The sequence below is a fragment of the Podarcis pityusensis genome (assembly GCF_964106645.2).
Source record: "Podarcis pityusensis genome assembly, chromosome: 8".
In the NCBI taxonomy this organism is placed as follows: Eukaryota; Metazoa; Chordata; class Lepidosauria; order Squamata; family Lacertidae; genus Podarcis; species Podarcis pityusensis.
This window is the reverse complement of record NC_138033.1, coordinates 35,821,968-35,848,668: the sequence shown is the minus strand read 5'-3', so window position 1 is coordinate 35,848,668 and position 26,701 is coordinate 35,821,968. Positions and strand designations below refer to the sequence as shown.

The 26,701-nt window shown below is 43.7% G+C and overlaps 1 protein-coding gene across 1 annotated transcript in view; it reads right to left on the bottom strand.

Moving 5' to 3' along the window:
* FA2H (fatty acid 2-hydroxylase) overlaps positions 1-26,701 on the bottom strand; it is a 59,441-nt gene that overhangs the window by 10,329 nt on the left and 22,411 nt on the right. The window contains exons 2-4 of the mRNA XM_081018212.1: positions 21,023-21,115; positions 3,325-3,467; positions 1,266-1,372 (exon numbers count right to left, since the gene is read on the bottom strand). Of these exons, the coding sequence (XP_080874338.1) occupies positions 1,266-1,372; positions 3,325-3,467; positions 21,023-21,115 (343 nt within the window). The remainder of the gene's footprint in view (positions 1-1,265; positions 1,373-3,324; positions 3,468-21,022; positions 21,116-26,701) is intronic.

Genomic DNA, 26,701 nt, shown 5'->3' with positions numbered 1-26,701 from the left:
GTTACAGACTCTGCTAACCCAGGAATAGTACCTCAGGTTAAGAATTTTGCTTCAGGATGTGAACAGAAATCATGCGGCAGTAGCAACAGGAGGCCCCATTAGCTAAAGTGGTGCTTCAGCTTAAGAACAGCTTCAGGTTAAGAACAGACCTCTGGAACGAATTAAGTACGTAACCAGAGGTACCACTGTGTTGCAATCCTCATGGAATAAATCAATTTGTGTGATGTTCCCCCGCTTGCCTGGTGTCATAGCAGGGAGAATCCGAGCATACTATGTTCTGGGTGTCTTGCATTAAATCACATAGTCAGTAATTAGCCATGTGGGGCAGCGCCTGAGCATACTCAAGAGTGCCTTGGGAAAAGAAAAGGTACACGTGGTCACGAAGTTCCCTGCACGGTGCAAGGAAAGGAAGCCTCGGGACACATACAGAGGGTTGCACCCAATGTAACTCATACTCAGGAGCAGACCAGCTGAAATTAATAGACATGGCTGACTCAGGACCATTAAGTAGGCACTAGTTAGACAGAACTCAGAGTGGCTCCTTGCGGCTCACCTCCTTGTGGCTCACCACCCAGCCACAAGGAGGAATGTAGTCAAAGTTGCCTCCTTTAACTAGCTCAGCCTGTGCAGCCTGTGCTATTGGTACGGCAATAAACTTTCAGGACGTGTGTGCTGGGAGCACTGAAAGGGGAAAGTGTTGGATCAATCCTGGATTGATCCAACAGAAAGAAACTAATGTGCACCAGGCACAGAGGGCACCCCCTCCATGCGTACATATGGCAAAGATTTAGCAGCTGCTCATGGTGCCTGCACTGAGTGCAAATATGGGCCCCTGCAGTGATCCCCACAAAAGGGCTTTCAAAAAACCCCAAAACAAAGTGCTTCAAAGGCTGAAGCATGTGTGCAGCCCATGAAAGGGGTATACGCTTATCTTCTCTCCATTCCCAACGACCAGAAGGCCTTTCCTCCATTTCCCATTACACAGTTGCCCAGATGCACTGTCTTGCTGGCCCGCCAAGAATAAGGCTTCATCCTGCCTTTTCTCTCCATGGAAAACAGAGGGGTCGGGCACAGGGCACAGGGCACAGGGCTCCCAGGCAGGATTGCTCCTCAGCTGACACAAACGCAAACTGGCCCCACCAGTTGAAAGATGCCCCTTTTCCTAATGCCCCATTGCCCAGGTGCAGACCTGCCTCTCCTCACTCAGAGCTTTGTAGTGTCCTGAGAAGCTTGTTTAAAGAGGCTGATGGATTGAGCATAGGCACCTGTTGTGAAGGTAGAAAACAGCCAGGTTTCTCCCTTCGCAAGCGACGTGTAGCTATGCCAGCTGAGATAAAGCACCAGCGGAAGCCAGACGGCACAGACTGTGTACCTGGAAGGAAGAGGGGGAAAACTGGTTTAGGTTCATAACATCAGCTGTCTCCTGGCGGGCGAAGAAGAGCCTTTGGGAAGCCCTGCAAATTCTGGGAAAATCTAAGCTGGGGAGAGGGAGGAGGCAGGTGTCTCTCTCCCAGCTACAGGCCCCACTACCAATTGTCCCCCCCAAAAAAGAGAGAGAGAGAGAGAGAGAGAGAGAGAGAGAGAGAGAGAGAGAGCAGTAGCCATCAGTGGGTAATAATAAATAATAATAATAATAATAATAATAATAATTTATTTATATCCCGCCCATCTGGCTGAGTTTCCCCAGCCACTCTGGGCGGCTTCCAATTGAGTGTTAAAAACAATACAGCATTAAATATTAAAAACTTCCCTAAACAGGGCTGCCTTCAGATGTCTTTTAAAGATAAGATAGCTGCTTCTTTCCTTCACATCTGAAGGGAGGGCGTTCCACAGGGCAGGCGCCACTACCGAGAAGGCCTTCTGTCTTGTTCCCTGTAACCTCACTTCTCGCAATGAGGGAACCGCCAGAAGGCCCTCGGCACTGGATCTCAGTGTCCGGGCTGAACGATGGGGGTGGAGATGCTCCTTCAGGTATACTGGGCCGAGGCCGTTTAGGGCTTTAAACGTCAGCACCAACACTTTGAATTGTGCTTGGAAACGTACTGGGAGCCAATGCAGATCTCTCAGGACCGGTGTTATGTGGTCCTGGCGGCCACTCCCAGTTACCAGTCTAGCTGCCGCATTCCGGATTAATTGCAGTTTCCGGGTCACCTTCAAAGGTAGCCCCACGTAGAGTGCATTGCAGTAGTCCAAGCGGGAGATAACTAGAACATGCACCATTCTGGCAAGACAGTCTGCAGGCAGGTAGGGTCTCAGCCTGCGTACCAGGTGGAGTTGGTAGACAGCCGCCCTGGACACAGAATTAACCTGCGCCTCCATGGAAAGCTGTGTGTCCAAAATGATTCCCAGGCTGCGCACCTGGTCCTTCAGGGGCACAGTTACCCCATTCAGGACCAGGGAGTCCCCCACACCCGACCGCCCCCTGTTATTAGGTATTTGTTCTGTTTTATTCTGGTTTTAATGGATGCATTATTTATTTCTTGTAAGTTGCTTTGAGTTGCTTTTGTAAACAAATAAAAAAAGCAAGTAATAAGTCAGGGGTCAGCAAACTTTTTCAGCAGGGGGCCAGTCCACTGTCCCTCGGACCTTGTGGGGGGCTAGACTATATTTTTTTCGGGGGGGGTGAACAAATTCCTATGCCCCACAAATAACCCAGGGATGCATTTTAAATAAAAGGACACATTCTACTCATATTAAAACATGCTGATTCCTGGACCGTCCGTGGGCCGGATTTAGAAGGCGATTGGCCCAGATCCGGCCCCCAGGCCTTAGTTTGCCTACCCATGGTTTAAATGATGATGATGCCCTCCTGATCCATATCAGGACTATGGTGAGGGCAAAGGACTAAATCCTCTCCATAACATGGTCTCAATCCAGATCACTCACTCACCCACAAATGGCTGCAGTCCCCCTCCCACCCGGCGAAAACTCTGCACACCATTTCTAGTTGGATGAATAATGTCTTCTCTAGTACCACTCCTAATTCCATATAACCAATTGTAGTGATGAATGAATGGTGCTTCCTTAGCTGGGGTGGATTATTTAGATTGGATTAGAGCAGAGCCAATGTGGTCCCCTATACATGTTACTGGGGACCCAGCCAGTGTGGCGAACAGCCAAGGATGATGGGTGTCATCGTCCAGCAATGTTTGGAGGGACCACTTTGGCTAACTCTTGACTGGTAGGGGTTCTTTCCCCACTTCCAAACCAGTGAATTTGGCGCCCCACCTATTGAGGATTGCCCAGCGACAGCCAAAAGGCAACATGACCCACACAACTTCACCCAATATTCTCCCAGCTATCTGATGCACCCCAGAGCCTCACCATGCTGTTTTGGAGAGAGATTCAATGAAATCCGAGTGGAATAAGCGAATGGGACGATCCACTGGTTGATGCACCCATTCATCATACTTCTCCCCCAAGTGGCCCACTTGCCACAGCAAAGGTTTACGCCAGTCCACGAGCTCCTAGAGAACAGAAAGAGTGCAAAGAGTCAGAGGTTTCAGCAAGATCAAGCAGCCTTTTCACCTCCCCAGCTGGCTGGTCAGAGCCACGGGATTTCTCCTGAAGCACTCTCAGGTTTTAGCCATTTTGGGGGGGTTAAGCAACAGTCAGGGCTGTGGACACATTCTGTAATTCCAAAATTAATTAAGCAGAATAAGCAAAATGAGAAAAGGGCAGGAAAGAGACACTAGAACAATGGAAATATTGGGATTATAGGAAGTGCTCATCTCAAAGCCCTTCTCCCTTGTCCATTAGAATGCATTGGCTAAATTAGTACAACACGCCCCCCCCCCAATAATAATTCAGTAGTTAATTTGCTCTCCAAGCTGCAACAAGGAACATCTCCATCCCATTAGTTCGTAGTTAATGATCCTAAATCAACACTCTCATGGAACCAACACATGTATCGCTTTAAGGGCAGCTACCCGCTTCCCCCTCCATTTATTAACTTGCTATTGGTGTGGGTTCTATGGCAAAATGGTCACACTCACTTTCTGTAGGCTACTAGGGAATGGTTAGGAATCCTTTCACTCTTTAGATCAAGGTGTGCAGGTGCTGCGGAATTTGCTGCCTGCTTAAATTGTAATTAAGCTCCGGGGTATGCACATATTCATAACTCTAGCAAAACCTCTTGGTAGCATGTGTATAAATACACATGTGGGTTCAGACGCATACCTTGCAACAACTGCAACCCTGCGTTGTTTTTGGTTTTTTTAAAATAATCTTTATTGCTTTTAAAACTTACAAGGAAAAAAAAAGAAAGAAGAAAATAGGCGAAAGAAAAAGACAAAATAGAACAGAGAAGAAAAAAAAGAGAAAGAAAAGAAGAAACAATACAATACAATAAACAATACAAAACACAACCTTAACACACTAATCTAAACAAAGCAAAAGAACAACAATTTAAAAACATATACCATACCATTTCATTACTCTATCTTTCATTCCCTTATTTCATCGACCTCCTCTCACCTCCGTTTTTGTATTCCACTTCTATTACTTGTTTCAGCAATTCATAGAATCATAGAATCATAGAATCATAGAGTTGGAAGAGACCACAAGGGCCATCGAGTCCTACCCCCTGCCAAGCAGGAAACACCATCAGAGCACTCCTGACATATGGTTGTCAAGCCTCTGCTTAAAGACCTCCAAAGAAGGAGACTCCACCACACTCCTTGGCAGCAAATTCCACTGTCGAACAGCTCTTACTGTCAGGAAGTTCTTCCTAATGTTTAGGTGGAATCTTCTTTCTTGTAGTTTGGATCCATTGCTCCGTGTCCTTTCCATCTTTCTCTATTTTTATCATTATGAATATCTTAACATATTTTGTACCTTATTTTCCATTAATACTGAAATACTTATTTATACCTAACTCCTTATAACATTTCTGCTAAAGCCATAAAATTTCATTCCAACAATTTTCTAACACTCATTAAATTTACAATATTTCTATATATAAACTTTAAACTTTCCCAATCTTCTACCACCATCTCTTCTCCCTGGTCTCGGATTCTGCCAGTCATTTCCGTCCATTCCATATAGTTCATCAACCTGGAGATCTTCTGTCTGAGGCTCTTAAATCTTTTCCAAGTCCCTTCTGCCGTTTTCCTTCATATTCTTTGATGCTGAGGGTGCTGAAGCACAGGTCTTGGGGGGGCCCCGACCCAACCATGCCCCCATTCCCTCTCGACAGACCAACCAACTCTCCACAACTAAAACCAGTGTCCATAAAATATCTCAAATCATGTTTCAAGGCTCCTCCAGATCCAAAGGCCCCCACAACTCCAATCTCCTCCTGACCCAGATTCACGACCCAAAGGTCAGTAAATCTCTGCATGAAAGAGTCTATCCAACCTTCCTTCTTCAATCCAAACAGGGCTCCAATCTTCAAATTCTGACTTTTTCTATATTCATTCATAAAAGGCCTCCACTTATAGTCCTCAGTTTGCCTCTGTAAAACTGGGGCTTCCACCTGTATTATTTTAGGTTTTACAACACCAACATTCTCCTTCGTCTTCTCCCCAGTTTGTCCTGTCAAGGTAGGTTCCTGTGTCAAATCCTGAACAATTTCTGTATTAATGGTCACTTTTTGTTCCAAATTAGTCACTTTTTGTCCCAAGTTCTCAAGTTTGGTATTCATAGCGTCCGTCTTCTTGTGGAGCTGTTCCAACGAATAGCTTATCTTACATAATACAGTCACTAAGGCTCCTTCTGTCAACATTCTTAAAGTCCAAGGTCGATCTCTATTTCACACAGTTCTTATCTTGCAACTGGAAAAACCCCAGCTCCACTCTTGTAACTGTTTCAAAAGCTCCCTCTAGAGGGAAACAGTCTCCGCTTGTATCGATCCTTTCAAACACAGTTTAAACTATAAAGATAGTTTCTTTTCCTACTTTTTAAACGCAGATGAGTACAATGGAAACAATATATTTCTCTTATTGCTAGCTGTCAAAAAACGTCACTCTTTCTGGCAGCCCGTTCCCAGGTTCGGAGCAGTGGTAATTTGGTTTTTCACTCTCTCTTGCAGGCTCACTAGGTCCAAAATTTTCCCCCTCTTCTCCTGCTTCCAAGGGGGGTTTAATAGTTTTAACCGATGGAGATTTAATCCTTTACAAAAATAAACTTTCCAAGGCTTTAACTTGCAACTTCTTTGCTTCAATCTGTTTACAAAAAAGGAAGGCGGACTTCCTGTTTAGAACCTTCCCGTTTTGATGCCAAATTAATGAATTTAAGGATCTAATTTTCCGTTCTACTCACGGGTAGTTGTTTAAAATCCAATTGTCCACAGGAAAAAGTCGGCGCTCTCTGGCAACAGCGATGCGGCTTCACTCCGTGAAAGAAGCAGTCAATTCGAAGCACCGCGCCACTCACCCCACTTCGCTCCGGATCCCCAAATCAGGGTTTCCCCGCGAGTAGGGGAGGCGCAAAGGGTGCCAGCCGAATCCCAAGCTCACAGGCTTCTCCCGCCTGTGATTTCAGTGGGTCTCCGCCTTCGCCGTGGCGGTCAGACCCTAATTTCCGCGGAGCAAATTCCTCCCGATCGGAGGAACTCCGCCATTGCCTGGAGGTGCCAACCCAGAAGTCTCTAGCTGGCCCTCATGTTTCAACTCCAGCTGCCCTGCATAGCTGGCTTACCATCTCCCAATCCTTTATCACGCCTCCTATCTTTCCCCTCATGGTGCCTCGCAATCTGTTCACCTTCAGTTCTCTTTGCCAATCTCTGTACTAGAGGCTTGAGAGCAGGAATATTTGAAACCCAGCAATGCTTCTCTTTATTTTCAAACTCTCCTTTCAATGCACAGAGATTGCCCCCTCACCACCTCAACCCCATTAATGCCCACTTACCACGCTCCATAAGTTGCTCTGACACCCTCCTTGCCATACCAAACCTTCCAAGACAGCTGACAACTGAGTTACATACAGTGGTACCTCAGGATGCGAACGGGATCCGTTCCGGAGCCCCGTTCACATCCCAAACGGAACGTAAGATGCAACAGCACATCTGCGCGTTCGCGGGTCATGTTTTGCCGCTTCCGTGCATACGCGTGACATCATTTTGACCGTCTGTGCATGCGCGAGCGGCGAAACCTGGAAGTAACACGCTCCGTTACTTCTGGGTCACCGCGGAGGGCAACCCGAAAGTGCTCAACCCAAAGCGTATTTATCCTGAGGTATGACTGTATTTCAAAAAACACAATAAGAAATTTCAATGTACTAAGATCACCCAGTGGGGGGGGGGGGGAGAGAAAGGCCACCTAGAGCCCCACACCTACCCTCCAGTATCCTTCCCAGACACCAAAGCCCCCTTCCCCACCACTTTAACCTACGGCCCCTTCTTCAGGGGAAATTTCCATCCCCTCTCGCTCAACTCCCACTTAGTCCCCAGTTGTTCCCTCACCCCCTACTTTTAGCTGCCCCCCAACTAGCGTCCCCCAACCACATTTCACATTCCTCCCCCCCCAACACTCCGTATTGCCCTGACCAACCTCAACCTACCAGGTGTCTCTGCTGTAGCAGCACAGACTGGACTGCAGGCATTGCCTACACCAGTGGTGGCCAAACCCTGCCCTCCAGCTCTTTTTGGACTACAACTCCCATCATCCCTAGCTAACAGGACCAGTGGCCAGGGATGATGGGAATTGTAGTCCCAGAACAGCTGGAGGGCCAAGTTTGGCCACCACTGGGCCTACACATTTTCAGGCCAGTCATTGAGTACTAGGCACTTGATGCGGTTTAAAGAAAAAGCAACAAGTAAAGCCAGGACTATGAACTTGCACACCCAAAATGCCCAATGCTATGCTACCCATGATGCAATGACAGAACAAGAGTTTTGAGTGCTATCCTATTGATATTAGAGCGTCCAATGTTTAGTCAGCAGGAACTTCCCAAGAAGAATGAACATCTCCCGAAATCTCACATGGAAATCTAGCAAGGATTAGCACGCTTTATTTGGTTGATAAAGAGGGCGTAAGGAACGCAGGTTGCTCTGGATTCACAGAGAACCACATTGCCACATTTAATGAGCAAAGGAGAATCTGGTACAAGAACTGCCAGTGCCTGAGGTGAGGTGGAGACTTGACCTAAGTCATGACCTAAAACAAGACCTACTGAGAAATGTCCTTGCAGTCCTGCGATAATGCTCTTGCAGCAGGGACCAAGCCATGCCTCAGGCCTTGGAGAGATGCTGCAGATGTGTAACCATGGGTGTAGCCAGGATGCAGAACCTCAATTAGTTAAGTATTTTTAATTGATCTGCCGCAAATCGAGGGGCAACTGCCCCCCACCCCCTCCTACACGTGCAACACAGCCAGATACACAGCTCAAAGTGGTGTACATGGTTCCCCCATCCTCATTTAATTTAATTCCCTCTCATTTAATAACGTGAGGTACGTTAGGCTGAGAGTGAGTGATTGGCCCAAGGTCACTCAGTGTCATGGAATGACTGGATGCTGAGGAGTGGTGGGAGGCACCAGCCAGGGACACCCCCCCCCCAGGGAAGCCCCAGGGGAAGAAGGCTCTGAGGGGATTGGTGGTGGGACAATGATGAGTGGCCAGAGGGAGAAGGCTGGGGAAGGAGGTGTTAGAAGCTGTAGGGGCAACAGGGTTCTGTGAGCAGAAAGGGTCTGTGGCAGAGTGCAGTTCAGACTCTGAGGCTGGAGCAGAGGCTGGAGAGGAGGGCGGTCAAGAGGCTGCTGAAGAATCCAGGGAGTCTCCCCCTCCTGTTGCAACCAGCTCCTCTTCCCCCTCTTATCCAGGAACACACAGAGAAATGAAAGAGCAGAACAGAGATTGGCTGGGCGCAGTTTGAGTCTGCATGGGGAAAACCTGGGAAAAGAGGAGACTTAGAGAGGGATGGGAAAGCAGGGACCTTCAGTCCTCACAACTGCTTTATCGGGCCAAAACCTTCTAGGAAGAGTTGCTGAGACCACTAGGCCTGAACTGTGGTTTGTTTCCTTGAATAAAGATTTAACTTCACTGGCCTTGGGTGATTTGTTGTTTCTTCTTGCTGCCCTTCCTACGCCTGACTCAAGCCTTGACACCCAGTGAGCTTTGTGGCTGTGTTGGGACCGCAACATACCAACTACTGCACCACCCTGGAATAAGTCATTTTAAACGTAGCTGTCATTCTAGTTTGAAGAAGGCTGCCTTCTGAAGCTGCAATGGAATTCGGGATGGCAACATTTCTGCCTAGAAAGCAGCCACATCACCTAACCCTGAGCTTGCTAACACCCCCTCCACCTGCTTCATAACAGTGTTTCCCTCAAAGTGCCTTTCTCAGTCTGGGGAGATAAGGATCAGTTTCTGCCAGGTTCCACCCATGCTGCAGGGACAGATACTATGACAACTGGTGCAGACAAGAATCAAGCAGAAAACCTGTACATTTGTAAAAGGGAGGAGGATAATGCTATGAACCTGGGTTGGTTATCTTGACAGTCGCATCTTGAGAAGTCTGGCATTTTGGAGGAAGAACTAGATGCTTACAAGAGCTGAGAGGTTGCTACAAAAAGCATCACTCCGTCTTGCTAATTATCCACCTCCTCCTGGGACTCAGATAAACCATGACATTTCAAAGCCACATTCACCCCATGCATTTAAAAGCATTATGGTGCTACTTGAAACAGTCACGGCTTCCCCCAAAGAATTCTGGGAGCTGTAGTTTGTTAAGGGTCCTGATAGCTGTTAGGTGGCAACTGGTATCAGGATCAGCAGGAGGCTGAGTAAAATCCCCAGGAGGGAAGGGCAGAGGAAGAATTGGTCTAGCTATTGTTTTATTATTATTATTATTAACATTTGCATAATACACTTTATTCATAGATCTCAGGGTGGTTCACAACATAAAATTACAATATAAAAAACATAAAATACATAATAAAAATATGAACAAAATCAACACAATAATCCCCTTTCCCACAACACATTTAAAAGTGCATCAGATGTCAATCAGCCAAAGGCCTGGTTAAATAGGAACATTTTCGCCTGGCGCCTAAAGGTGCATAATGAAGGCATCCCTTAAAGGATATGATGAATGAGATTTTAAAAACAGGGGAATTACCAGAAACATGGAAAGAGGCGTTTATAACATTAATTCCAAAACAAGATTCGGATATAACTTTCGTTAAAAATTATAGGCCCATTTCATTATTAAATAATGATTACAAACTGTTTGCATATATCTTAGCCAATAGAATGAAAATAGTTTTGGAAGAATATATACATCAAGATCAAGCAGGATTTCTTCCAGGTAGACAAATGAAAGATAATATTAGGAATGTTTTAAGTATAATTGTATACCTGGAAGTCCAAAATGAAAAGCAAGTGGCATTGGTGTTTATAGATGCAGAAAAAGCATTTGATTATGTTTCTTGGGACTTTATGAAAAGGGTTTTTGAAGAAATGGAATTTGGAGAAAAATTCAATACGGGAATCCAAGCTATATACTCAGAACAGAATGCAAAATTAATCATTGATCAGGTGATAACAAACCAATGTAAAATACAAAAATGAACTAGACAAGGATGTCCGTTATCACCACTTTTGTTCATTCTGGTCCTGGAGGTATTAGCAAGAAACATTAGAGTTGACAAAGAGGCGGCAGGAATAAGAATAAAGAAAAATGAGCATAAATTGAAATCTTTCACTGATGACTTGGTAATTATAGTAGAAGACCCAAAGAACTCTCTCCCTAGAGTACTAGAAAAAAATCAAAAGTTTGGACAGGTGGCAGGATTCAAACAACAAAAGCAAAACTAAACTGTTAGTTAAAAACCTTAAAGAAAGAGAAAATGAATTATCAGAATCTATAGACACAGAAACCCACAAAAAGGTAAAATATTTAGGAATATGGTTGACGTCAAAGAACATTAATATTTACAAAGATAATTATGAAAAAAATTGGAATGAAATAAAAAGGAATCTAGACATATGGAACAGGATGAATCTTTCCCTTTTAGGAAGAATTGCAGCAATCAAAATGAATGTATTACCAAAAATGTTATTCCTATTTCAGACAATACCAATAATAAGTAATCATGCCTGTTTCAAAAAATAGCAAAGATATATCTCAAAATTTATCTGGACTGGGAAAAGGCCAAGGATAAAACATAAAATACTTACAGACTTAAAAGAAAGAGGAGACTTTTCCCTTCCAGATTTTAAAATTTACTATGAAGCAGCATGCCTTACTTGGATTCAGGATTGGAGAAAATTGGGGGAAAAGAGGCAATAGAGTTGGAAGGACATGATAACAGATTTGGCTGGCATGTGGTATGGAAAAGCTAAAGTACACAAAGGATTCCATAATCATATAAGAAAATCTTTAATAAAGGTATGGGAAAAATATAAAGAATTACTGGAACCCAAAACTCCGTGGTAGCTATCACCTATTGAAGCATTAGCAGTTAAAACATCAACAATGAAAGAAACATGGCTAACTTACAGAGAATTACTAACCGAACAAGGAAAGTTAAAATTGAAAGGCTATGATGACATAAAGGAAAATCTCCAGAGTTGGTTGCAACACAGACAACTAAATGAAATTTTCAAAGAAGATAATAAGAAAGGATTTACTTACATGGTTTCAAAATTCCAAAAGGATATTATAGACAATAATTCAAAACTATTAAAAAAAGGTGTATAATATACTGTTGGAATGGGAAACCAAAGATGAGGAAGTCAAACCAGTAATGATTAAGTGAGCACAGGATGTAGGTCACAACATACAATTTGAGGACTGGATAAAGCTTTGGAAAGTGAATTTGAAATTTACCGATTATATATTGTTGAAGGAGAAGTACATGAAAATGATGTAAAGGTGGTATATCACACCAGTAAAATTGGCAAAAATGTATAAAACAGAACAAAAGAACTGTTGGAGGTGTAAAGAAGGGGAAGGTACATTTTATCATATGTGGTGGGATTGCAAGATTATTTTTTTTTAAATGGGAAATGATATACAACGAATTGAAAAGAATTTTGAAAATAACATTTGTTAAAAAACCAGAAGCTTTTTTGTTAGGTATTTTAGGACAAGAGCAGCTGAAAGAAAAACGGACATTATTTGTGTATGCTACAACAGCAGCAAAAATTCTAATACCACAAAATTGGAAGACTGGAGAAGTACCATCTAAAGAACAATGGCAAGAAAAATTGATGAACTACTCAGAGTTAGCAAAGTTAACGGACAAACTGCGAGAAAAGGACAACAGGGACTTTGAAAAAGAATGGGAACCTTTTACAATATATTTGAAGAAACACAAAAAAAATGGACTCATTGGCAGGATTTAAATAAACATTTACCATTTTACTTACATAAACAAGGAATATAACACTGTGATAACATATTATGGTATATAAACAGCAGAACGTATCATTTGATGTAATAAACCAGAAATGGAAGCTGAGGGAAGTCAACGGGGGGGGTGTGTGTGAAAAACTAATGTTGGATATTTGTTTTGAAAATGGAAAATCAATAAAATCTTTAACAACAACAACAAAATGAAGGCACTAGCCAAACCTCCCTGGTGACAGCCATCCACAAATGGGGAGCCACTGCAGAAAAATCCCATTCTTGTGTTGGCGCTCTCTGGACCTCTCATGGAGGAGACACGTGAAGAAGGGCCTTAGGGTCTGGGTAGGTTCATATGGAGAGAGGCAGTCCTTGAGGTATTAAGCTCCTGTCCTGAGGCATTTAAGGCTTTATAGGTCAAAAACAGTTAGACCAGGATTAGTGTAATATGTTCAAACAGTCCTGCCCTGGTGAGCAGCCTGCCACCAAATTCTGCACTAGCTGCACTAGCTGGTTTCAGAACCATCTTCAGAGGCAGCCCCATGACATGGTTAAAGAACTGGAGGGCCTACAGTTTACCCCTGTCACAATTCTCGACCAAAAACTCTCAGTTTTAATGTATGCTGATGACCTAGTACTTGTATCTAGAACCCAGGTGGGCCTGAGACGGCTGCTTGCAAAATTAAGTTCATATTGCATGAGGAATGCTTTATCTATAAACTATGATAAGACGCAGGTCATTGTATTTGGGAAGCATTCTAAAAAGCATGTTTGGCACCTGGATGAACACATCATAAACCAAGTAAATACGTTCAAATATCTGGGATTGATTTATTCAGAAACGGCATCTTGGAATACACAGCTATCCAATATTAAATTGCAAGCCTTTAAATCAGGAAAAGCCATTCTGAAATTCGCTGCATGTAAAGGTGGAAATCTGGTCAACCCAGCTCTATCTGTGTATAAAGCAAAAACAATGGCCCAGATTTTATATGGTGCAGAGGTTTGGGGTACCTCAAAGGTCTCCGGTCTGGAACCCCCACAGAATTATTTTTTAAGAGTTCTTTTAGGTTTACCCAAAGACGTGCAATCTGCCATGGTCAGGTTGGAAACTCGCATGTTGAGCATAGAGAGCCAAATAGATAAAAGAATTCTCTGTTACTGGTTTAGAGTTCAACAGATGGACAACACTAGGCTACCAAAAAAATGCCTGATTGAGCTCTCAAATGGATTACCCTTTAAAAACTGGGTACATCATGCTGCCCAACTGATGGGCAAATATGACCTCTCAGTGACTGAGATTAAAGAACTCCCCTTATATTCACAGAAAAATATTTTTAAGCGAACCATAAGGGCAGTGGCAACTAAAAACGATTTAAACTCTATGTGCACATCTACATGCGCCCCATTGTATTTTAAACTTAGAGAGGTCAATGAACACATATCTTATTTTAATGAATTGACTTTTGCACAGCTTCGAAAAGCTTTTACAGAGCTACGACTAAATACAATAAGCTCTGCTTATAGAGATGGGAGACATAGAGGCATACCAAAAAACGAACGTGTTTGCATTAGGGGATGTTCTGAAGTAGAGGACCTTATGCATTATATCTTGCACTGTCCGTTATATAATGATGCAAGAAAAAGATTTTTGGTACCTATAATGACAGGGTCCCCTGGCCAGAACCCCCTTGATATGATGTTATATCTCCTTGCAGACACAGATAAGTATGTGACCTGGCGGATAGCACTTTTTGCAACTGCTGCTAGGAAAATTAGAGCAAATTATATAGCCAAGGTAGCCATTAACTGTAAAGGAGATGAATTTATTTGATCCTATCTATCTACCTCAGGCTATGCTCTATCTTTGTCACCAAACTCTGAGTATAAATTGCACACTGTATTAATTGATATTGTTTTTAACATTAGTGACCATGTGATGATTTTAGCTTATGAATTTTATCGTTTAATGTTTTTATTTGTACATTGGGGTACTTTTATAGCTTTGTTTAGAGTATGTAATGTTTTAATAATATAAATGTTTTAAGTCTTTTTTTACCAATTCAGTATATTTTCTTTTAATTGTCAAATAATTCTGTGTACATTGCGGCAGCCTTTGGCTATGTGCAATAAAACTGACTGAGACAGAGGCAGCCCTACATATAACACATTGCACTAATCTAACCTAGAGGTTACCAGAGCATAGACAACGTAGGTTAGGCTATCCCTGTCCAGACAGGGGTGCAGCTGGGCCACCAGCCGAAGCTGGTGGAAGACACTCCATGCCACCAAGGCCACCTGAGCCTCAAGCGACAGCAAAGGATCCAGGAGTTCCCCCAAGCTATGTATCCGCTCCTTCAGAGGAAGTGTAGCCCCATCAAAAGCAGGTCTAGGGAACCGCCCACTAACAGTGTCTCGGTCTTATCTGATTTGAGATTCAGTTTGTTGACTCTTATCCAATCCATTACGAAGACAAGACAATCCAGTCCATTACCAATGTCAAGACAATCACACCCACTGCCTCACCTGCAGATGTAAAGGCGAAGCAGAGTTGTGTGTCATCAGCATGTTGCTGACAACGTACTCCAAAACTGTGGATAACTCCAGTCAGAAGTTTCATGTAGATGTTAAACAGCATAGGGGATTAAATTGAACCCTGATGAAGCCCATAGTGAAGGCTCCACAGGGCTGAAGAACATTCCCCAAGCAACACCCTCTGGTCCATCCATGCACTACTGGAAGCACTGCCGCAAAGTGGTGCCACCCAGCAGTAACTCGGACAGCTGCTCCAGAAGGATACTATGGTTAATGATATTGAAAGCTGCTGAGACCTTGAGGAGAAATAACAGAGATGCATTTTCCATGCCTCTCTCCTGATAGAGGTCATCCTACAGGGTGACCAAAGCAGTTTCTGTGCCAAAACCCCCTCATCTTTCCTATTGCTATACCAACAACATATTTCCCACCTGCCCCATATACTGGTAATGGAGGACTCAGCTCAACCTTGCCGGAGAATTTCAGACCCTGCCTCCTTAAGTCAGGGCTTATCGCCCTTTCGCCCCACTCTTTCCAGGAACTAGCCCACACTTAAAAGGTCCATGTAAAGCATTTTTTTCCTTTGCCCTGAGCCAAACGCCAGTTAGAGTTTTCTTCAAATTGTGCTCTGATTGAGCTTTAAAGAGCAGCTTTTCATGGGGGAAGCTCCAGAGCAAAAACAAAATGGGGGGGGGTGGCGCTCAGTCACGGAGCTTTAATGTACGAACCTCGCCGGGAAAAAGTCATTGTGGCTATGCGCACGCTAAATGGGTGAAACCTCAAAGGCAAAAAGGCTGGAACCTCCTTCAAGAGGGGAGGGGGGCATAGTTAAGAGATGCAAAGGCACACACCACCAAACGGTGGGACATCAAGACCACATCCACACCATACATTTAAAGCACCATGATACCACTGTGACTGTTTAAAGTGGGTCTGTATCAAATTTTGTTCTGGCCATGGAAGCAAGTGAGGCTGGCTCTTTCAACTGTGGCTGCTGCTTATTAACGGGTGGCCTCCTTCACAGGGATTACCTGGAGCTAGTCTTCATTTCTGCTAGGAGTTGGGCAAAGCCCTTTGATATGCTCAGATTTGGAAAGCTGTGTTCAGTACACGCTTGAATTTACTGATCTCTTATCTATTTCTAGAGTTCCCTGTGAAGAGGAACTGAGTGTAATTTCGCACACACCCCTCCCTCCCTTCCTTGTCCCCTTCCCTGTGGGTGTTGTGGGTGTTTTTCAGGTTGCAAGCTTGCGGACAGGGACGGTCTTCTTTGAAGTGACTGTGCTCTGGGAGACTTTTTGGCTGGCCCAAAATGTTCTAAAGAAATAAATATTTCTTCAATTAGGGTAACTCCCAAGAACAGGGCCAGATTTAGCTTTGATGAGGCCTTAAGCTACTCAAGGTAATGGGGCCCTTTATATGTCCAGCTGTCCTTTGTCAACAACAAATTGTCGCTGTTTTTTGTGTTGAATACATGCTATATGGTAATTTACGGACCTAATAGGTATCTAAAGCTATTTGCACATGTTGCCATACAACCAGTCCATGCAGAATATAGGCACCCTATATATAGAAATGAGCAAACCAGTGATATTTTAGGGAGCAGGTTAGCAGGCGAGGCTCATTACTTACATCACAGGAGCCTACACAACACAAAACACTGTTGCTGTATATAGGTTTTATTTTACTTGTTTTTTATCTTATATTTTGGAAATGTACATCCAGGTTTTTTTCCTTTAAATTTTTTTGGGGGCCCCAAGAGAGTGGGGCCCTAACCTATAGCTTGTTTAGCTTATATGTAAATCTGGCATTGCCCAAGAATATTGTACAGAACCACATCAAAACCTTGCAAAAGGCAAGTTGTGTTCAAAGGATTCCCTCTTACTTGTCAGCAATGGTAGGGTTGCCAGATCTTGAAGAGCAAAAAAGAGGACAGCCTGAGCCCCCGCCCTTAAAAAAACCCCTGGACATTTCCTTTAAAATGTAAAAATATGCCTAGATGGGCATGATGGCCCTCAAAAGATTTTCCCCGGACATATGGCAACCCTAAAATGGTTACGTTCTCTAAAGAAGATGATAGGTTGGCTTGATATGTGTTAAACAAATTCAAGTTAGAGGTACTAATAAGCACCTCAGTTTCTTCCGGGTGGTTGCCAAACGAGTGACAATTTAATCTAATGCCACCCGGGGGAATAGAAAAGCAAGCAGGCCTATTATATTCTAGGTTTGCTGAGACCGATGGTTTTCTCCCACGATGATTATTGACTGCATTTATGTCACTCACCTAAGTTGCTTTCACAGGGAGACAGTCTTCCCAGGCCTCATACCACCCACTCACTGGCTTGTTCTCACAAATCCAGATGCTGTCAAATCATCACATTCCCCTTTTCTCCCTCTTTCCAAGTTAGGATGGCCACTTACCCATTGCCAAATGAGAGGGGCGAAAGAGGACACAGGTTTGCATAAAATGGGCATACACGTAGATGAACATTTAGGAATAAGATCTGTAATATCCACTGAAATAGAGCACATGCCACCATAGTGAAGAGGACTGTGACCAGGTGACAGACATCTGTGTCTACTCAATCTACCTGGTGTCCAGGTACTCTGAATTGACGGGCAACTCCATGACCCCTTCAGCTCTCTCTTATTAGGGTTCCTCATCTTTAAACTGTATTTAGGAAGCTGCCTACATACATAGAGTCTCACCATTGGTCCATCTAGCTCAATAAATAAATAAATATCTGCTTCCTTTCTCCATGCCATGCATGATTTTATAAACTTCTGTCATGTCACCTCTTACCTTTTCTCTAAAACTAAAAAGCCCCAAATGTTGTATGCTTTCCTTATAGGGGAATTGCTCATTTTGCTTTCCCTTTTTCCAATTCCTCTTTATCCGGACTTTTGAAACCCAAGACGTGGTATGTATTTATTTATGAGGAGTCATAGCTATATATCTTTCTGGAGCCACCTTGTTTCTGTGTTTGAAAGTTGTTTTGAATTGCTTGACACCTGAAAACAAGCCCTGGGTTGTTTCCAGGGATCCTCCAAAGACTGGAAGTCTTGCTTGGAGTTGCTACTCAAAATCTATCAGGCGGGTTTTTCTGGTTTTCATTTTGTGGAGCTGGCTGGATTTCAAGACAGACACTGGGGGAAAATAATCTAACCTCTGGGTTGGCACTGCCTTGACTTTGCAGAAGTAGCAAAACGCTGACAGCCATGCCCTCAAAGTGCCTCTTTCTACTCTGCAATATCCTTTTTGAAGTGAGGCAACCAAAACTGTACACCGTATTCCAAATTAAGTTGCACCATACATTTGTATAGCGGCATAAATTAGAGTGTCAGACTAGGACTTGGGAGACCCAGGTTCAAATCCCTAAGTCAGCCATGAAGCTCTCAGGCCAATCATTGCGTCTCAGCCTAAGCTACCTCACAAGGTGGTTGTGAAGATAAAATGTGGGGGGGGGGGGGAGAGGAAAACTATGCACACCATTTTGAGATCCTTGGAGACAGGGGGAGATACAAATGCAATAGTGGTTCTCTGGGGTTTCAGGCAGAGAGGGAGATGTCATCAAGGACTGAATGTGGGACCTTCTGCATGCAAGGCAGGTGCTCTGTCACAAAACCATAAAAGGGACTTGGAGTACAGAAGAACATTAGCAAGGGAGGAAGAAAGTAAGCAATGGATTGAGGAGTGTTTCACACAATAATGAATGTAAAACAAAACAACAAAAAACCCAACAGCCTAGAATGTATTAAATCCTACTCTTGCCTGTTTAAAGCTTCTTCTTTTTCAAAGAAAACAAAACAAAACAACGCACTGCATTATAGTACTGACCTCAGCCCACAAAAACAACTGCAATTCGGTGGCAGCATTCACCACAACGCCTGCCCTCTTACCCTCTCCCCAACTTTTAAAAAGAGTGGGTGCTTGGCGGCAGAACAAAACTGCATCCAGTAGGGAAGTAAGATCTTAGCATTGCAAGGGGCTGGATGACCCTCTGGGTTCCTTCCAACTCTAAAATTCTATAATGCTTTGTTGCTATTTCCATTTTTATGGAGAAAATGATAAACAAAGAAATGGAAATAGGCATCTTCTTCCTTATGAGGTGATGGCAGCAGCTGTGGCAGTCTTCACAATCCCTTCTCTCTCTCTCTCTCTCTCTCTCTCTCTCTCTCTCTCTCCATAGTGGGCATGTGGCAAGTTAAGTTCTTGACATTTCCACATTGCTGAGAGAGAGAGAGAGAGAGAGAGAGAGAGAGAGAGAGAGAGAGAGAGAAAGCGTGTCCTCATGCACTTCAGTGTTTTAATGTGAATTTCTCCTAATATACACCTTTTGTGTGGAATTTCCCCTAATGAAATGCATTTTTGTATCTTATCTTGTAAGCATTTTATGAGCATTTTACCCTAATCAAAGAATCATAGAATGTATGTAACACACAACTTACATGCATTTAAATTGTGCATATTTGGCTTTACGCATTTGGGGGGAGAGAATAAAGAAAAAAATTAAAGGGAATGTAAAAGGGGCGGGGTTGCAGGGAAAATGACTTTGGGAATCCCATCCACCATTGAACACAATTTGCTTTGACTAATACACAAATTTGACTTTACACACGATCCCCAGAACATAACTCTTGAGTCAGTTGAGAGTTGCCTGTACACGTTATTTGGCTCAAGGACTGCATTGCAAAATTATGGGGGAGTGCAAATATCAATGGATGGCTGTGTTTTGGTTCACAACTTGTTTCAGCAAGTGTGAATGCATGCAAATTTGCAAATTTGCAAATTGAATTGGATTTTTCCTCATCCCTAGAATATAACCAGGATGGAAAAAGAGTGCCCCTTCTCTCCTGTCCTTCAAAACATTTTACATGAGGGATTGTCAATGGTTTTTGAGCCAGTGACACATTTTGATTTTTGAGAGAGTGCCAATCAGAAAATGGCTGCAATGGGGAGCATGGCATAACACAAAATTAGCATACAACCATAATGAAGCTTTTCTCATAATGGAGAAAAGGCTTAACTTGTTGAATTTCTGTTGAAAATAAGACAGGAACAGGAAAAGTGAATTAAAGGGCAGGGGAAAACAGCAGCTCTTTCAGACACTGTGGGTTCTTATTGCATGGTGTCCAAAAAACTCACTCATTAATCACAGCTCCTACTTCACTCACTGGCAAAAAAACCCCCACACATGCGGAAGCAACCAGGCTTGATACTTTCACAGAAATTGTTTAGATGGGTACCTGCACATTTTGATTCCTAACTTTCTTTCTAGGAGGGATAGAGACTAACCCTGTTTTTAAATGGAAGCCTCTTGCCTGGGGGTTTCAAGGAAGGCTTTTACAGGCCCCATGGCACTTGTGGGTGCCAGGTTGACAACACCTCTTTCTCCTCCTAAATTGCAGTGTGTGGGGTGGAATCGTGACTGTGACCCCAGTGAGGATGGATGGGAATATTTAACCCTTTCCTCACCCACATAATCACTGCCCCCCTCCAACATGTGCAGACTACCCCCTCCGCCACAGGGTGATGTAAGTCTGAGTGCAGAGTTGCTCTTCTGCTTCTAGGTTCAGAACCAGAACAGCAACCATCGGATTAAACGGTCCACATTTGGAAGCCATCTTGAAGCAGCTCACCATGAAAGGCAAAAATGCCCAAGTCATAATTAAATGTGTGGAAGACAAGAGAAAACCATTGTGGTTTTGACTCATGGGAAAAGACTGTGCCGCCAGGCAGGCCTTCTGCACACTCTGCCCAGAGTGTCTCTATGCAATAATTTGCAGCCAGCTGATACCAGGCTGATGCCTGCAAGCTGCATGTACAGTCTTCTTAATTTTTTTTATTACGTTTTTTTAATTGTTTATTAAAGGCACCCTAGCCCCCCTGAAGATTCAAGCGCCGTACCTGCCACTTCATCTTGACTTCAGGTCAAGCCTGGAGGTCTGCTAACCCTACGCTGGAACGCCTAAGACACCACAGATAGCGTCAAGAGCACAAATCATCCTGAATGAAATTTACAATACCCTTGCAAAGGCACCTGAAAAGGAAGTCTGAGCAGCTACCACCAACTCCTGCGACATGCGACTGATTGAACATGCCCTTCTTGAGATGCTTTTTGGGGTGTCTCCAAATCCTTCTGCAATTGGCTCTTCACCCCCAACCATTTGAAGCACACCTTCTGCTCTGCCTCTTACCTGGTCTTCATCTACTGCTTTACACCTGGGGTCCATCTTGCTGTCCTTCGTTACTGCTGGAAAACTGGAGGAGTTCTGTTCCTTGGAGTGGTCCTAGGAGATCAAAAGAAGCAGAGACGTTTGAATGCAAATGTGCAACTGCCCAAGGCCAAACTCCTTCACTTTAGTTGCCAGTTTCCACCCTGGCTGGCTAGCAGAAGGACCTCGTTTAATCCCGGCAACAGCCCTGTGGGATAAATTAGACTGGGAAGCAGTGACTGGAAGCAGATACTGGTCACCCAGTAAGAGCCATGGTCGAGTGGGTATTTTAATCCTGGTCTCTCAGTTCCTAGTCTGACACTCTTAACCATAACACCACATAATAGACTGAGTTGTCCTCAACAAACCTGACTACGAAACAGTGCAAAAACTCAATAGGTTTTAATTAACCCTTCATCTTTGCTAGAGTCAATAATGCCTGCCAATTTCTCGTTGAATCTGACATAATCCCTTAAACTGGTCATTTAGGCAAACTACCACATTTTCACTCTGTCCAGTCACTAGCAGTCGGTATCACTCCTGATCTTTTTTACACATTTTACACAGTGAACCGGAAGTGGCCAAAAAAGGGGGCACAGCAAGAAGGAGCAGGCTTATGTGTGCTCTGTTGTTGCATTTTTGAATGCTATTTAGTTAATATATATTTTTCTTACAATTTTTCCTTTAATATGCACATTTTTCTACACATTACTCAAAGAGCTGCATTGCAAATTTCAGAGGCGTGTGAACTTGGGAGGAGAGCACAGTTTGGGTTCATGTACTGTTTTGAAAATGGAAAACCAGATAGATGAAGATAACGATTAAATGCCCTACCCTAATTAAAAGCGGTTAAAACAAATTACAGTTCTAGGAATTGGGCAGGTCCCGAAAACACACAGTTAAATTGTGGAACTGGCTCCACAGGAGGCAGTGATGGCCATCAACTTGGATGGCTTTAAAAAAGAATTAGATAATTCATGGAGGAGAAGACTATCAATGGCTACTAGCTGCAATGGCTCTGCTCTGCTTCATGGTTGGAGGCTGTATGCTTCTGAATGCCAGCTGCTGGAAACCACAAGGGCAGAGGAGACTGTTCTTGCACTCAGGATCTGGGTGGCCACTGTGAGAACAGGATGCTGGACTAGATGGGCCACTGGACCAAGTCCAGCAGGGCTCTTCTTGTGTTCTTCTGTCAAAGAAGTGTGTCTTAGGCAATTGCAAAGTGCTATACAGTGAAACTGCCAGACACACCTCTTTGGGGAGGGAATTCCATAACCTAGGGCTGCCACCAAAAAGGACCTCTCCTGGGACACCCCCTCAAACTTCTGGTGACAACCAAGAGGACCCCCTTTGCCAGTCTTAACACAAGAGAGTTTGTAGGGAATGAGGCGCTCTCTCCAATATTTGGGGCATGCAGATATTAAAATGTGAAGCCAGCTGGATTCCTCTTCCATCCCTCATTGTGATGCTGTTGTGCATAAGGCCCATGCTGCTGGAGTCTGCACCAACAGGAGCCTCTTCCCCAGGCCTTGGGGAGTGAGCATGCTCAACTCATGCCACTGAGACATCATCTGGACCCCAGGCAAAGTCCAAGGAAGCTACTGCCAAAAGTTCTCGTGGAGGGCAGCAATCTATGCAGAAGCTCTGTCTGCAACTACCGCATACCAAAGTCATGGACTCAAAGAACTGTAGAGCTGGAAGAGACCCCAAGGGACATCTTGTCCAACTCTCTTGTAATGCAGGAATCCTGCCCACAGCTGTCCCTGGGTAGGCTCAAACCACCAACCTTTGGGTTAACAGCCAAGTGCCCTGACCCATTGAGAGTCACCTGTTAACCAACCACCTCAATAGCTTCGTCAAGTGGGCTTTGCTTCATTAACCTGACAGCAGGGTGAGCCTCAGGAAGCTGATACAAATTGCCGGGGCATGATGGTCTGAAAGGGGTCTCGGTTACCTTGCATAATTTTAATGTAATTCTTAACAATATATGCATTTCCTGTTCAACGCCACACAATTCTGAACAAAGACTTGTAAAGTTCTGCCGTTAACCAAGCATCTCTGACTCTCTATGAACGTTTGCTGGTGCACTTTGACGGTATGGCAGCGCAGCCTCACCATATTATGTGCAGTGTGTTTGTATGGTTTTCGTATGCGAACATCGTGTGAATGCAACACTGTTGCTTGGCAATACACGTTGTGTTTTGCTACGCACACAAGTTTAACGTTTGAATTATACAGTTAGTTCAGCAACGGCCGTGTGGGCAATGATACTATTGAAATTAGTCATAAGGATATGAATAGTCTCAAGAAATATTATCATATTTATTACTAATAAAAATGAGAGCATGCATTTATTTTATATCCTGTGTAATGATTTAGAACTGCTCCACCCTTTGTTTTGTTATCACCTTGGCCTGAACTCCCTCTTGGTGATCCAGGTGACCACTGGGACTGGAGAAGATAAGGGGAGTGGATGAGCCTGATTAATATAATATAATATTTTGTTGTTTAGTCGTTTAGTCGTGTCCAACTCTTCATGACCCCATGGACCAGAGCACGCCAGGCACTTCTGTCTTCCACTGCTTCCCGCAGTTTGGTCAGACTCATGTTTGTAGCTTTGAGAACACCGTCCAACCATCTCGTCCTCTGCCGTCCCCTTCTCCTTGTGCCCTCTATCTTTCCCAACATCAGGGTCTTTTCCAGGGAGTCTTCTCTTCTCATGAGGTGGCCAAAGTACTGGAGCCTCAGCTTCACGATCTGTCCTTCGAGTGAGCACTCAGGGCTGATTTCCTTAAGAATGGAGAGGTTTGATCTTCTTGCAGTCCATGGGACTTTCAAGAGTCTCCTCCAGCACCATAATTCAAAAGCATCAATTCTTCGGCGATCAGCCTTCTTTATGGTCCAGCTCTCACTTCCATACATCACTACTGGGAAAACCATGGCTTTAACTATACAGACCTTTGTTGGCAAGGTGATGTCTCTGCTTTTTAAGATACTGTCTAGGTTTGCCATCACCTTTCTCCCAAGAAGCAGGCGTCTTTTAATTTCGTGACTGCTGTCACCATCTGCAGTGATCATGGAGCCCAGGAAAGTAAAATCTCTCACTGCCTCCATTTCTTCCCCTTCTATTTGCCAGGAGGTGATGGGACCAGTGGCCATGATCTTCGTTTTTTTGATGTTGAGCTTCAGACCATATTTTGTGCTCTCCTCTTTCACCCTCATTAAAAGGTTCTTTAATTCCTCCTCACTTTTTGCCATCAAGGTTGTGTCATCTGCATATCGGAGGTTGTTGATATTTCTTCCGGCAATCTTAATTCCAGCTTGGGATTCATCCAGCCCAGCCTTTCGCATGATGAATATAATAATATAATATAATATAATATAATATAATATAATATAATATAATATAATATAATATAATATAATATAATATAATACAGTGGTACCTCAGGTTATATACGCTTCAGGTTACAGACTCTGCTTACCCAGAAATAGTGCTTCAGGTTAAGAACTTTGCTTTAGGATGACAACAGAAATTGTGCTCCGGCGGTGCGGCAGCAGCAGGAGGCCCCATTAGCTAAAGTGGTGCTCCAGGTTAAGAACAGTTTCAGGTTAAGTACGGACCTCCGGAACGAATTAAGTACTTAACCTAAGGTACCACTGTATAATATAATATAATAGCAATTTATTATTTATACACTGCCCTTCTGGCTGGGTTTCCCCAGCCACTCTGGGCGGCTCCCAACAGAATATTAAAAACACGATAAAACATCAAACATTAAAAACTTCCCTAAACAGGGATGCCTTCAGATGTCTTCTAAAAGTCAGATAGTTATTTATTTCCTTGACATCTGAAGGGAGGGCATTCCACAGGGAGGGTGCCACTACTGAGAAGGCCCTCTGTCTGATGGCACACTCAGGTCCTCCACCAGAGACCTTGCATCATGCTCCGTGTTCAGAGACTATTATCAGAAGCTGATCACCAGAAGCAGGGCCTTTCAGATGCTGGGTATGGAATACCCTCCTTGCTAGGGAGGCTCAGTCAGTTGCTTCACATATAGGCAAAGCTTGCTCCTTTTTGGAAAGCTTTTTGGGGAGGATGGGAGCTCCAGATGTGTTCACACAGTCCTTTTTTTTTTTTAATAAATAATTTTTATTAAATTTCCAATTAACAAATCAATCATATCACATTAATTCCAAATTATACCAATACATAATAAACTCTAAATATTTAGCCAAATTTTAATTTTTTGTTGGGGTACCCATGCTTCGAGTTCAGAAAGGGTCCAATCATCTCATATTTCTGCTGCTTTGATGTTCACAAGTCCCATCTTTCCATCTCTTTGTTGTTATCCTTTACAAATCCCATCTTCCAATCTTCTTATTGTTATCATTTTTCTTCTTAATCACCTCTGAGTTATCTCCACAAGCGAGTTGAAGCAAACATTATTATAGTCCTGTGTGGGTTTTCACGCTGATCCAAAAGTCCTGTTCAAACGGCAGGCGTCATTTCGACAGTTCCCATAAAATGCAGTCTAAGCGCCTGCTCATTAACTTTCCAAACCAGTTGCTCCATAAATCAGCCTTTCCAGGGGAGTTGTTGCCAATTCAGCCATGGAATTCAGATATGATAACAAAACCGTAGCACCTCTCCCCCTTTGACTGCAAATCTTGCAACCAAGTCTGTCTCATAATGGCGGTTCCCCAATTAGAACTGCGTCACACCAAAAGCCTTTCGTTTCCTTTCCAGATCTTCCGCAAAACAAAGCCTTTGGTTAATAATTTTGTTTCCACACAGTTTATTTTCCTATCTCACTTGCTATCAATCATGTGGCGGTTCTTCTTGGGGGGGGGGGGGTTGTTAGGTAAATCATATTAAAAAAGAGAAAAGTCCCCCCCCCCTTTCCGATCTGTTTCAACATACCAACATAGCTGTAATTCTTTGATGTAGTCTTCTGTTCAGTCCAACCCGTCACTCAGCTTCTCAGTGGTCGATTTAATTAGCAATCAATACAGCCTTTCCTTCGCTCGAAACATGTGCATTTACTCTTCTCTTATTTAACTTGAGCAATGCAACCAGGATCGGCATTAGAAGTAGCGTCCAGGAGATCCAAAAACTCACTCAAGGGCTTTCCGTCCGGTGTCCCCACCCCCTCCTTCTTTCGAACTCGGGGATGATTTATTGGCAACTGCGCACGAGGCAGCATCTCCCCATCCCCTGGGGAGATCCAGGGAGGCTGATTTACTCCCATCGTCAGCCTCTTAATTACCTCGTGTGAGCCGGAGAGATGTTATTGTCGGCCATCTTCCAAAGTGCCCCATGTTCACACAGTCCTATCTACTGTGCATTCACTGCCCTTCCGCTTCTGGGTTTTTAATCCCCTTTCACGTTATGCTTACATATCCTGTGCTTTGTATAAAATGCTACTGTTGGATGTGTTGTTTCTCAAACCACACCGAATGGAGTCCTTAAGCGGTTCCTAATTCACCTCCAGCCAAGGTGTGAAATATCTTTGCAGATGGTAAAGACAGCCCTGTCCTTCAACATTCCCTAGGATATACACAAACAGAAATGAATTTGACACTAATTAAGCTGTGCTGATGTGAACAGCTGGGATGGCGGGAGGCTATGAAACGCACGGGATGGAGGGGGGGCAACTG